The sequence below is a fragment of the Arvicanthis niloticus genome, chromosome 6, assembly GCF_011762505.2.
Source record: "Arvicanthis niloticus isolate mArvNil1 chromosome 6, mArvNil1.pat.X, whole genome shotgun sequence".
Taxonomy (NCBI): Eukaryota; Metazoa; Chordata; class Mammalia; order Rodentia; family Muridae; genus Arvicanthis; species Arvicanthis niloticus.
In genome coordinates this window covers 38,631,614-38,644,529 of record NC_047663.1, presented here as the reverse complement: position 1 = coordinate 38,644,529, position 12,916 = coordinate 38,631,614, and the positions used below count along the sequence as shown (strand labels likewise).

At 53.1% G+C, this 12,916-nt stretch overlaps 1 protein-coding gene across 2 annotated transcripts; it reads left to right on the top strand.

Moving 5' to 3' along the window:
• The first annotated feature begins 244 nt into the window (after positions 1–244).
• Rasl10b (RAS like family 10 member B) lies at positions 245–12,508 on the top strand. Of its 2 annotated transcripts, none has more exons than XM_034507818.2 (4): positions 245–448; positions 3,553–3,909; positions 9,336–9,460; positions 10,038–12,508. In XM_034507818.2, the coding sequence occupies exons 2-4, from the start codon at positions 3,694–3,696 to the stop codon at positions 10,306–10,308; spliced, it is 612 nt and encodes a 203-aa protein (XP_034363709.1). In that variant the 5' UTR covers positions 245–448; positions 3,553–3,693; the 3' UTR covers positions 10,309–12,508. The 2 variants fall into 2 exon arrangements, with proteins under 2 accessions (XP_034363709.1, XP_034363708.1); XM_034507817.2 differs by lacking the exon at positions 245–448 and adding an exon at positions 800–965 and having other exon boundaries at positions 10,038–11,509.
• Positions 12,509–12,916: the final 408 nt, after the last annotated feature.

Below are 12,916 nucleotides of genomic sequence, written 5' to 3'. Positions count from 1 at the left end.
TAAGTAAGAGGAGTTACTCACCCTGTCTCAGCCTCAGTGATCTCATCTGTAAAATGGGGAAAACAACCTCCTTTGTGGAATGTTCTGGGGATTTAACTTGAGGATTTAGGCAAAGCTCTTACCACATTGGGATGTTACCTACTGATAAAAATATGTTGGTGAGGACTATTTTAGATTAAATACAAGAGGAACTGAGCCCTCAAGCCCAGCAAATGCTGGGATCTCACAGAGGAGAGGGATCCGCAGCCTTAGAGGAGTGGAGGTCATGCTTTGGCAGGGGACCAGCTTTGCTTGGCGCTAGCCTGGCCTGCTGTTCCCTGCCGCAGTGAAGGGTGAGAGTGACCACCCTCTACTCCGTCCTTCAGTGTTGGAAGAGCAAGAATCTGGATGCCAGCACCCAGGGCAGGACACACGCTGGGCATCTGCCAGTCACTGACTGACTGTATCGGTAAGGGTCAGAAGGACAGAGCATGGGGAGGAGGGGAAAGCCCTACGGAGGGCAGGGTGCGAGGCTGTGAGGGAAGGGAGTCGAAATGAAGGCAGAGGCTCCAGGGCCTTTCTCGTCCCCGCCCCCAACTCGTCTAGGCTCCAGCTACATTCTCCCAGGGGAGAGTCTCGGGGGGCGGGCCTGGGGCGTAGGGGAGGAATGAAGGTCGAGGTTAGGGATTGGGGAACTGGTCCCGTGGCGCCCCAGTGAATCCGTCGGGCTCGGGGACCCAGCGGAACCCCCCCCCCCGCGCCCGCCTCCCCCTCCGCCGGCGCGAGTGGGGCGGCGCGCTCCGCAGGGCGAGCAGCTGAGCGACCCTCGGTGCTGCGGCCCCCCGCGCCCCAGCCCGCCGCGCCCGGGCCGCGGGCGGCGCCCCTCATCCTCCCCCCGGGCGGGGGAGCCCAAGGCAGCGCCAGAGCCCGGGGGGAGCGCGGCCGCGCCGGCCAGGGCAGGGGGCAGGCAGCCGGGACAGCCCTGGGTAAGCGGGAGGAGGAGGAGCGGGGCGACCGCGGGGTGAGGGGCAACCCGGGGAGGGGGCGGCGGGCAAGGGGCCGCAGGAGTGGAGCTGGGGCGGGCAGCCAACGGGGTTCCTGCAGCCCCCTCACCTGCCACCGATCGGGTCATTGGGAGCCCGGCATCCGCCGGCGCCCCCACCCCCACGCGGACGTGGTAGGGACACACCACCCGAGGACGTGGACGTACGACTCGGCCTTTAGGATCCTCAGAACCCCGACCTCCCCAGTGTGAGGTAGAGACCCAAGGTGCCTAGGCCGGGGAAGGGACTAGAAAGAGACTGTGGCCCGAGTATGTGACCCCTGCCTCTTGCAGGGAGCTGTCTGCAGACTCACTGCAGAATGCAGGCCCTGGGGAAGCTCAGGGGGCCTGGGCCCTGCTTCCTGGGACAGACCTTTCACCTCCACATAACCAGGCATGTGGGCTTAGTAAACCGCTTAGACCCAGGACCTGTGCCTGGGAAGAGCTGAAGGGGCATCTGTCCCCTCTGAGTTGGGGACAGGACCACACTTAGGCCTGGTAGTTCCAGAGGCTGCCTGGTGCATAGGGGGGTTGTTCTTGTACCCACTTTTTGACTCCCAGGCTGTACCTGGTTTTCGTTTCTGCTACTACTCAGGAAGAGTTGGTTTTGAGGCTTGAGAATCTGCAGGTAGGATACAGTCTGAAATCTCGCCACACCCAGAGTGAGTCCACGTTCTTCTTTCTTGCTCTTTGCTTTCTTGTACTGCCCAGGACTCCCCCATCCCCACCTGCTTGTGCTGTTATGTAATTAACCCAGCTGAGTCTCTTTGCCAAGCTGGCGGCATCCAGGGATGCCCCAGAGGCCTAAGGACCTGACGGGGATATGCGTAGTGGGAGGGTTAGTTTTGTCTCGGTTGGGAGCAGGCTCAGATGAGCACCTGTTGGGGAGGGACATGCATGAGGCACAGATGAGGTTAGAGTCCTGGGCTGAGATAAGGCGGCTTCCTTCCCTAAGTCTCTGGGTCTTGATTTGTTGGTGATGGATTTTGTTCTTCAGTAAAATGAAAGGCATCACACACTACGTGCATGCCCAGGTACACACACTACAAGTTCATGAGCCCATGCAAACTGTAGATAGTGACCCATTCCTAGATTGCTAGGCGGTTCAACTGAGCCCCTGGGAAAACCTTAGATGACCAGTAACCACTGTTCATTGCAAAACCCACTCTGTGCCAGGCACTGAGCTTTCCATGGACAACCTCACAATACCTATGAAGTTTCTTGGCCAAGGTCATCCTTTAGGGAAATGGCAGAGCTGGGAATCAAACCTTGGTGATTCTTGCTCCAAACCCTGTCTTTTATTTACCATTGTGCACACATACATAACATAGATTGAGTGTTGTGAACCCGGTCAGCCTTGGGGGCATTCAGCTATGAACCATGCATATATGACAAGAACATGCTTCTGCCAAACACACACACATGACATGATGAAAACAAAACCATCAGAGCCCAATAAGCCACCTCTCTGCATCAACTTACTAAGAGGTTGGGGGGGGGGGGTCCTCATTCAACCCAGGAGGAAGATTTTTTTTTCCTTCCAGCTAAGAGATTTACTGAGCTGGTCTTGGGGGTTATTGGCTCCGCTTTACACAGGTGCAGAGCATGACTCCAAAGTAGATGTTTTACCCACAGACCTGCCACTAAAAACATCAAAGCTGGGACATATGCTCACGCTCTAAGTCACAGGAACTGAGTGAGCAAAGAGGTAATGGATTCCTCTCCAGAGTCCAGCCCCTTCCTGGGCAGCAGCTGTGCAACTGCCAGGCCCTCTGAGCTCCAAGAGAAGTCAAAGACCGACTTGTAGCCTGTCAGTGTTTAGAATCACTAAGCTTAAACATGACAAGCATTGCAACCCGTGGAAAGTAGCTGAGGCTCCCAGCTGTGCGGTTTGGAGCACATGGAACTTCTCTGAAGTGCAAATAGGAATACTTCCCCCTTAGGGGTATATTGTGTTGACCGAGGATAACTGTGTGGGCAGGCCAGCAGCCAGTGCTCTAATGTATTACTCTCTAGAGTCAATGCAGTCATCGAGTTCAGTGGGACTTTGGGAAATGCTGGGGGCATTTTAGGTCATCTTAGTAACTGTGGCTGCTGTGGGCCTTTATCTCAAAATTAAGATATCCAGAATATGAGAGCGGTTCCATATAAAAAAAAGAGTTTTCTCCCCTGAGGATGCCAAGAGGGCCTCCACTAAAATTCGTTTGTTCTTCGGGATGAGATGGAGAGGAGCTGGTGGTTGTCCCAGGCTTGGGGCTGGGACTGGAATTTAAACCCAAGTCTAATGCTATGCAGAGAAGTATGCTTAGGTTGAGGGGAATCAGACCCGGTGAAGAATCAAGGGTTGCAAAAAGAGTGGATTAAAGAAAGGTGAAGAACTTGGGGGATAGATTGAGATAAGGAGTCTTAGAAAAAGAAAGCTTTCCAGGTGGCAATGGTAGTTTCAGCAAAGACGCAGCCGTGGGAAAGTTCAGCACAGGTTCAGGGATAAGCCAGAGCACTGAGCCACGCCCCCATCTCTTGTCCCCCAGTCTAGGTGGTGGCCACAGAGGGCCAGAGGCAAGCAGAGGGAGCAATGGTTGGTCCTGACGGTGGCTGAGCCCCCAGCCCCTGGAATATGCAGCCCGGAGGAGCCCCAGGCAAGGACGCGGTGGCGGAGTGGGGCGGGAGGCATGGTCTCCACCTACCGGGTGGCCGTGCTGGGGGCGCGAGGTGTAGGCAAGAGTGCCATCGTGCGCCAATTCTTATACAACGAGTTCAGCGAGGTCTGTGTGCCCACCACCACCCGCCGCCTCTACCTGCCTGCTGTGGTCATGAATGGCCATGTGCACGACCTGCAGATCCTGGACTTCCCACCCATCAGCGCCTTCCCTGTCAACACACTGCAGGTAAGCTCCCTCCGGCAACAGGCAACGGGGAAGGGGAGACTACACTCTACCTCCCCAGCTCTGGCCGCAGAGTCAGGAGCTCTACACTATACTCTGGGCCTCCCTCCTTAAAGCCATCGCAAGAAGGTGCTCCATTTGTGTGCTAGTGAATTCAGAAGATGTCTGATGAGTGTTTAATGTGTGCCAGGCCCTGCACTGGGCACCAGAACCATTCGAATGGTCAGCAAAATCAGATATGAAAATTTGCTTTCAAGGAACTCATAGTCTGGTGAGAAAAGACTAACATAACAGGCAGTTATTATACAGTGTAATGAATGTTGCCTTTGAAGGAGACGAGGGAGCTGAGCAGTGCTGGTTGGAAGGGTCTAGCCCACTTGGGAGTATGGGGTCACAGAAGGCGATGCCTCAACAAAGCAGGGGCAGGGGAAGAGGAGCAGAGAACAGTAACTGCCTGTTCATACTCAGCTCTGCCTGCCACGACCTCAAGCTCTCGTTGTCTTCTGTAGAAAGGTCAGCAGGGCAGAGACCTGAGGTGTGTTCTCAGCAACTCTGGAGACCCCAGTCAGATCTCTTGCCCAAGGACCTTTTTTCTTCCAGGTACCCTGTTCCCCAGCCTTAGGACTGCTTCTAGTCCCCCTGCAGTTAAAATGTAAAGGCCCCCATTATCTGCACCCCCCATTCCCAGGCACCTTCCCCCAGCTTTTAGAACCAGGGCCTTTACACCTCTCTCTGCCTTTAGCTTTGGGAGAAAGTTGACTGCAGGGGAAACTGAGGTCCCAGATGTGTTTTGCTCACTGCAGAGTCCTCTGGCCAGCGTATGCAGCGTATGCAGCGTATGCAGAGACCCTGGCTAGTTGTAACAGAAAATCCAGCCATCCCAGGCTGGGGCCTGCTGGAGCTCAGCAGAGTCTGAGCAACCCCAGCAGGAGGGCTTCCCATCTATCCTGTTGTAAATACTTTAGCCTGATCTGAGTGAGCAGCAAGCGTGTGAGCTCGTGTTGCACAGTGTGCCTGAGAGGTCAGGGCAGTGAGTCCCAGGCCAGAACCTTCTGCTTCCCATGTGGAAACATTGACGAAACCTGGCTCCAAGCCCAAGTTACTCTTTTTAGGGTCAGTTGTGCATATATCTTTACTAATTTTAGAACAGGCAAGATGCAGTTGAAATGCTTGAACTGTGGCCTAGAGCGGTGTGCGGTGTGTCCTGCCTCTTCTCCTTCACCCTCTGCGTATTCACCCTAGCCAGTGTCTCTGATCTTTCGTTGACACTCAAGTAAGAAGCTGCATTCTCATTTCATCTTCCCCTTTTTATGTAAAAATAAACCCCACAATGTTCTGTGTCTTGTTATGGTTGTTGTTTGATGCCTAGGATAGAACCCAGGGTCTCCACTCAGCGACATGCCCAAGCTTCTACCTTGTTTTTATTCAGAGGCAAGCTCTTTTTTTTTTGGGTGGGCGGGGGTTGTTGTTGTTGTTTGTTTTTTCCAAGACAGGGTTTCTCTGTGTAGCCCTGGCTGTCCTGAAACTCACTCTGTAGACCAGGCTGGCCTCGAACTCAGAAATCAGCCTGCCTCTGCCTCCCAAGTGCTGGGATTAAAGGCGTGCGCCACCACTGCCCGGCCAGAAGCAAGCTCTTGCTCTGTTGCCCAGGCTGGCCTTGAACTTGAAATCCTCTTGCATAGTCTTCAGAGTAGCCAAGGTAACAGGCATGCACCTCTAAGCCTGGCCGTTGCTTCTTCAACTTACCATTTGTTTTTTATTGGTTTTGGTTTTATGGTGGTTTGGGATGGTGCTTGTTTTGTTTTGTTTTGTTTTGTTTTGTTTTGTTTTGTTTTTGAGACAGGGCCTTTGTATGTAGCCCTGGATGTCCTGGAACTCACTATGTAGACCAGGTTCAAAGAAATCCATCTGTTTCTGTCTCCTGAGTGTAGGATTAAAGGTGTGTGGCACTACACTTAAAATTACAACTAAAGCTACTATTCCTGTCCCAATCTGGAGGACATTGTCATTCTCTTCTCGTGGCTACTCAAGACTTCATTGCAAAGGTTTTCTCTCTTATTGGACAACTGGGTGGATTCCAGTCTTATACCAGTTGGGTCAGTGCCAAATGAATAAACAGCCTTTGCACAAATCAGAGTTTGCACATAAGTCACTATATTTACAGGATCAGTTACTGGAATGGACGGGATTTGAAAGGTATCTCCAGAGACCCTTCTCTAAAAGTTTTGTGTTTAATAAAACTTTACCATTTTCGACACTAGAATAGCTGTTCTCAGCCTTCGGATTGTGCCCTCTTTGGGAGAGTCACATATCAGATATTCTGAATGTCAGTCATGATTCATAACAGTAGCAAAATTATAGTTCTGAAGTAACAACAAAATAATTTAATGGTTGAGGGTCACCACAACACGAGAAACTGTGCTGAGGGGCTGCAGCCTTAGGAAGGCTGGGAACCACTGTTGAATATGAGAGAGGATGTTCTCGGTGTGATCTGTGATTTGCATTTTCGACTGTGAGTGAAGTTGTGCATTTTTCTGTATATTTAAGGCTTTCTTTCGTGTTTCTCTTTTCCCCTCATGAGAACTACTAATATCATTTGCCTGTTTTGGGTTCTTATTACTTAGGGGGTTTGCTTTTATTTTTGAGTCAGGGTCTCATTTAGCTCAAACTGACCCAAAACATTTTTCTATAGCCAAGGATGACCTTGAACCCCTAAACCTCCAGCCTCCACTTCCGATGCAGTATCACGTTTGTGTGATTCCTCCTCCTCCTCCTCCTCCTCCTCCTCCTCCTCCTCCTCCTCCTCCTCCTCTTCTTCTTCTTCTTTTTGGTTTTTTGAGATAGGGTCTCTCCACACACACAGAGGAGTGAGTAGGAGGCATCCTGGGGTCCCCTTGAGGAGGCAGGGTGTTGGAGGAGGGGTAGGACTGTCACCCTCAAAGTCTGGCAGCTGCTCTCTGGTAGCCCAGAAGAGAGCTTACAGCATGGAACCTATCTCTCCCTCTTCTAGGGATCTCCCTCTTCTAGGGATAGCTCCTGATGTCCTGTAGCTCACTCTGTAGACCAGGCTGGCCTCCAACTCAGAAATCCACCTGCCTCTGCCTCCCAAGTGCTGGGATTAAAAGCATGTACCACAACACCTGGTGTCCTTTTTCTTCTTGATTGGCCCTTATATTTGGTGCTATAATCTCAAAGATTTCACTCCTGGTTAAGGGACTTTTAGTACAGAAGTCATAAGAAGGGACCTCAAAAATGTTACTATTAAATATAAATCTTAAGAATCTTGGTGGCTACTTTCTAGAAATGGAGTAACACGTGCTTGAGTCTAAGACTGTTGCCTTCCATGGTACCTTCTCCAGAGCAGGAAGCTGAAGTTAGAGGGCACGTGCAACCTGCCAAAGGAGATGCCCAGGAACTCATGGCTGAGGCCAGGTGGCTGAGACCCTGCAGCTGTACTCAAGTTCTGTTTCTCTCCTCTGTCTTTGTCTCTGTCAGCTTGGAGCTGAACCCAGGGCTTTGTTCATGAAGCACACATTCCTTACCACTGGGCTGTATGTTCACTCTGTCCTCTGACTTGGTACAGCTCAAGGATGACTTCTAGGGGAACACATTAGAACCCTGTGTGGAATACACTGGCAGGAAGACTGAGCTTTCTCCACGCCTCCCTTCAGTTAAGGAGTGGAGGGACAGCCTAGCCAATCGGGAGCTTTCTGCTGTTTCCTTTTAAGAGGCTCCTGAGAGGAGTGAGTAGGAGGCATCCTGGGGTCCCCTTGAGGAGGCAGGGTGTTGGAGGAGGGGTAGGACTGTCACCCTCAAAGTCTGGCAGCTGCTCTCTGGTAGCCCAGAAGAGAGCTTACAGCATGGAACCTATCTCTCCCTCTTCTAGGGATCTCCAGTCCTCATATGGGGTGAGAGGGGAGTTGCATAGGCGTGCAGGCCCCTGCCCTACCCACCCCCCATGCCAAGGTAATGGGTGTCCCACTGAACACAGTGTTCTCTGGACCAGGAGGAAGTAGTTTCGTGATTTTTCTCCATTCTTAGATCTGTCCTCTGTATCCTGCCTCTGCACCAAAACTTAAAACCTCAGCACAAAGATGCCATATCATCTCCCCAGAGATACCCACTGCAGTATCTCCCGAGCCTTTGAGTTGGTGCCACTTCCAACTCCACACTCCACAGCTGCCACCCAAGTCTCCTACCTCAGCTGAAACTCTTACCTCGACCATGCAAGCTGGGCCTGGAGACATGTTTCTGCCTTCTTCTGGCCTTCCTTTTGTATGAACTGGAGGTGCAACCCAGGGCCTCAGGCATGCCAGGCCATGCTTTGGGACTGCAGTGCATCCCTTTCCTCCCCTTCTAGTCTTGTCTCTGGACCTCATGAGAGGAGGCCCTGCTTTCCTTTGCCTCCCAAGGTCTCTGCCCCAAAGCTTCGGGGACGTCCTTTCTGCACACTGCCTTTCTGAACAGACTTCTGCAATTACATCTGTTGGCAGACTGACTAGCTAATTAATCTCTTAGGGAACCGTCTCGTTAACACATTTAGCCTTTCCATGGGCCTATTCATCTTGAGCTTCAGCTCTGCGAGCCCCTCCATGAGAAGTTCTCTCAGACAAAAATATTTTAAAATACTCAAATAGTCAAGACTGGCGTGGTGATGCATGCTTGTGATCCCAGCATTTGAAAGTCAGAGGAGGAGGATCAAGAGTCCTGTGTCTCTCCCCTATCCCACCCCCTTATGCATCCAGTTTAGGTCTTTTCTCACACTTGCATTCAGACAGCAACCTGAGGGCTGTGTTGCGGATAGGGCTTACTTGGGCTTGCAGGGGCTGTGGGTTCAGCACCATGGAGAGAGCTTATCCACGCAGTTGGTGCTGTTAAAAAGCTAAAGATTCACTAAACAAGGGACAGAAAGAGGGAGTGTATAAAATGAAAAGAACCGGGTCCTGACCCTCTTGGGTGTTCACTGCAGTTGTGAGGAACCGGAAATAGGATAGTTGTAACCAGGTATAATCCATGGCCTCAGACACAGGAGATGGTGGGCACAGTCCCTTTCTTGCAGAAAAAGTGGTAAATCCGAGCTTCGGCTAAGCCTCAGAAGATATTATTACAGTAGGAACAACCACTCAGGCCTGTGCTCTTAGGGGAATTTATAAATGCACTTTGAACAAAGGACTGGATGGATGGATCAGGCAGATCCAACCTCCAGATTCATACAAGATAGTGCTGTAGGCCAGAAAGTCAGCCAGCTTGTGGCTTGCTCTATCTGACAGGGGAGGGCGAGTTACAGCTCTGAGTACCTAGGGCTAGCCTTCTGGGGGCTGGGGGTGGAGGGTATAAAGGACCGGTTTGGTGTCCGTTTGACAGGGTGGCTGGAGGCTGGGAGGCCTCATGGCTGCTCTGACTGTGGTACTGGCCCGGGGGTGTTGCAGGAGTGGGCAGATGCCTGCTGCAGGGGACTCCGAAGCGTCCACGCCTACATCCTGGTCTATGACATCTGCTGCTTTGACAGCTTTGAGTACGTCAAGACTATCCGTCAGCAGATCCTGGAGACGAGGTGAGGAGTTGTGACAATCTATTGCTGCTACCTCAGTGGATGCCCGAATGCTAGCCTGTCTCCAAAAAAGGGATGGTACAAGGACGGGGGCGCTGGAGGATGGGTCATAGGTGAAATGTACTGAGTTTTCTGGTTCCCACGAGTCCCCACCCCTTTTCTTTCTTTTCTTTTTTCTTTTCCTTTTTTTTTTTGGACAGGGTTTCACTATGTTGCTAGGGTGGTTTTGTACTCAAAATCCCCCTGCCTCAGGCCTCCCGAGTGCTGTAATTTCAGGTGTGGATCACTTACCCCACTTCTGTTGACTCATTTTGGGACCCCGACTTATAACGTTGGCTACGCTAATAGTGAAGAGCAGGGGCTGGGAGTGCATGGCCGCGGATCAGCTTTGATATATAAGTCTCAGTTTTCTTGTCTGTAAAATAGGCAGAACAATAGTATCGACTTTTTCGGATGTGTTCTTTAAAGATGTAACCTTCCTCAAGGGGTTGAGGCTGCACCTAGAACAGAGTACAGGCTAACGCGGAGCCCAGTGGTTGCGAGACTGGCAGCGCCCCCAAATTTCTGCCTCAACCCGCAGGGTGATCGGCACCTCGGAGACGCCCATCATCATCGTGGGCAACAAGCGCGACCTGCAACGAGGACGCGTGATTCCACGCTGGAACGTGTCGCACTTGGTGCGCAAGACCTGGAAGTGCGGCTACGTGGAGTGCTCGGCCAAGTACAACTGGCACATCCTGCTGCTCTTCAGCGAGCTGCTCAAGAGTGTGGGCTGCGCCCGCTGCAAACACGTGCACGCTGCTCTGCGCTTCCAGGGCGCGCTGCGCCGCAACCGCTGCGCCATCATGTGACGCCGCGTGCGCCTTGCAGCAGCACTGTCCCAGCGAAAGGGAGGGCGGGGCGGGGCCAGCCTCCCGCGGGACACCAGGGCCAGAGCAGGGAACCCCCGGAGGAGAACTCTGGGCTCCGGGCCTGAAGCACCCCTACAGCCACACACCTCCCCACGAGAATCAGAGGGCGAGAGGGAGCCTCCCCGCCACTCCCCAGTCCTCCCCTCCCACCTGAGTCTCCCTGGGTCAGACACCTTCAGTGCTGTAGTGTAGTGCCCGGCCCTAGGAGGGGCCACAACCTGTGGGCCAAGGGGTGACCGTGTGAAATGGAGGGTGGGGTGAGGAGGTGCTGTCTTGGTCGGGCCCCTGCCCATCTTCCCCACAGTGTGTCCGTCTTTACCCCACGTCCTCTTTTCCAATGTCTGTCCTCTCAAGTGTCTGTCAGTCCTCAGTTGTCCTATCTACCCTCCAGTGTTTCTCCCTGCTCCCCAGCTCCGCTCACAGGGCTCTCATTTCGTCCATCCCCTTGTCGCGGATCCTGGCAGGTTTTTGATGCCAGGCCTTCTCCCCGGCAGCACCACTGGCACAGGGCAGAGAGATGCAAGTATCCCAAGGACCGAAGGGGTCCGAGGGCTGAGGTCCAACAGCCGCCAGGGAGAGAAGGCTGAGCTCTCCCTCATCCAGGGAGACCTCCCTGCCCAGCAGCCCCCAGAGACGCAACCACCTACCTTCCAGCCTTAACTCAATGGTCCCTGCCGGGTGCCCCTCACCCCTCCTGACCCCAAAGCCAGATTGCCCCCGGGCTAAAATTCGTTTTGTTTTGTTTGACAGTGTGGAGAGGAAACTCCTCAAAGAATCTTTTTCTCTCCGTGATGCTAGGTCCCACTTCTCGGTTATCTCCTGCACTAGGACGGGCTGCTAAGTTGGGGGATGTGGAGTTTGTCGGGGACTGGTGGTGGTGGGAAAGATGGTGCCTGGGAGAGGGGGGTCACGTTATGCTATGATGATAGCATATGTCCCAGTCCCACCTCAGTCCAACTGCCTAAGACTCTGTCTCCATCAGGTCTCAGGTTGTCTTGATAAGTCTTTGTAGAGGCAGAGCCAGGAATAGAATAAGAGTGAGAGAGTTGTACCTGAGAGAGATAGGCATGCATCCCCACCCATAGTGGAGGCCCTCAGGATCTGACTGACCCCTTATCCCAACACCAGGTTGGCCCTATCCCCTAACTCACCCACCCCATTTTCCCCGGCTGCCTGGCCGGGTTTCTACCTCTCGTCACCGGAGCTGATCACTGTCAGTTTTGTACCGATTTAGAAATAATAATAATGGAGATTTCCAGGAGTGGCCCGAGGGATTGCTTGGGGACTTGGAGGGAGGGAGGAAGAAGTAATTCCATGTCCCCTGCCCCGGCCAAAGACAGTTTCTGAGGCTGAACCCTCAACCTCAGCCCTGGTCCAGTTGGGAGCATAATAAGGACCCTTTGTCAACAGGGGTACATAGGGGTACATAGCCTTTGTCAAGGCTGCAGTGCACAGACCAGGGAATCAGGTACCCAGAGAGGTTATGGGGAGGAGTCTGGGGGCAGGGGTGGGATGGGGAATTTATAGTGTTCCCATGTGGGAGGGAATCTGTGATTCTCTCTTCTGCTTCCCTACTGAGTCTCACTCCCTCTGCCCAGCAGGGGCACTGCAGTACAACAACAGCAGCCCTCCCTTTGGGCAGCCCAGCGTTCTGGGTTCTAGTCCTTGCTGTCCTGCACAATTTTGGGCTAGCAATTTGCCCTCTCTGAGCCTCCCTCTGAAACAGAGGCGGTGGCTCCCCTTCCCCACACTTCAGAGTGGCTGGGAGGGTAAGGAGGAAGGGTGCCCACTTTCTTCTCCTGCAGCCCCACCACTGGTTCCTCGGGGTGTGGGGTAAAGATGACAGACTCCCATGTGCCCAATCACCCCCCCCCCCACTCTGGAGCACTCGAGGTGAGGGTGGGGGACCCAGACCTCTGGCTTGCCTCCACTGGGAGTCATTGGAATGTAGCCCACTCACCCTTTCCTCTTCACCCCAGGTCTTGGATTTCAGGTCCCTCCACCCCCATTCTGAGTCTCTGTCCTTCCCCTCCCCAACCAGGGTTTCCCACACAGGATCTGGAAGTGCGTGTGTGACACCCACTGAGCTGTTATTGAAAGTCAGATTAAAAATCAGGGAGTGTTTTCCCTCGTTTCTCTACTTCAGTGTCAGCTCTGTTGCTCGTGGAAGGAGGAGTGGGCCCCAGCAGTCCAGCAGTGTGTGTGTGTGTGTGTGTGTGTGTGTGTGTGTGTGTGTGTATACATTCGCTCACATGTGTGTTCATGCTATGTGGAAAGAGTGGTGCTCCCTACTCAAAAGCTCAGGACCAATCAAAAGACCAAAGGAAAAGGTTCTGGATGTGATTCCTTCCCCCTCCCTCCCCACCCCCCAGCTAATCGCAGCCACGCAGAGGGTACCATCACCTGCCTTTGCAGATGCCTACAAGACGCAGTCCTAACTCCTTCTACATCTTCCTCCCAGTCAGGGTCAAATTTGGGGCCTCATAACCATAGCTTTTTAGACACAGAAGTGCGATGGATGCCATCAACCAGCCCGCTGTCATCCTGA

What these genes read in the sequence shown, in the direction of transcription:
- Rasl10b (XM_034507818.2), top strand. Translation starts at nt 3,694, where the DNA reads ATGGTCTCCACCTACCGGGTGGCCGTGCTGGGGGCGCGAGGTGTAGGC. An exon ending in TCCCTGTCAACACACTGCAG is followed by an intron (nt 3,910 to 9,335) that starts GTAAGCTCCCTC and finishes GGGGTGTTGCAG; the next exon opens with GAGTGGGCAGATGCCTGCTG. An exon ending in CAGCAGATCCTGGAGACGAG is followed by an intron (nt 9,461 to 10,037) that starts GTGAGGAGTTGT and finishes CTCAACCCGCAG; the next exon opens with GGTGATCGGCACCTCGGAGA.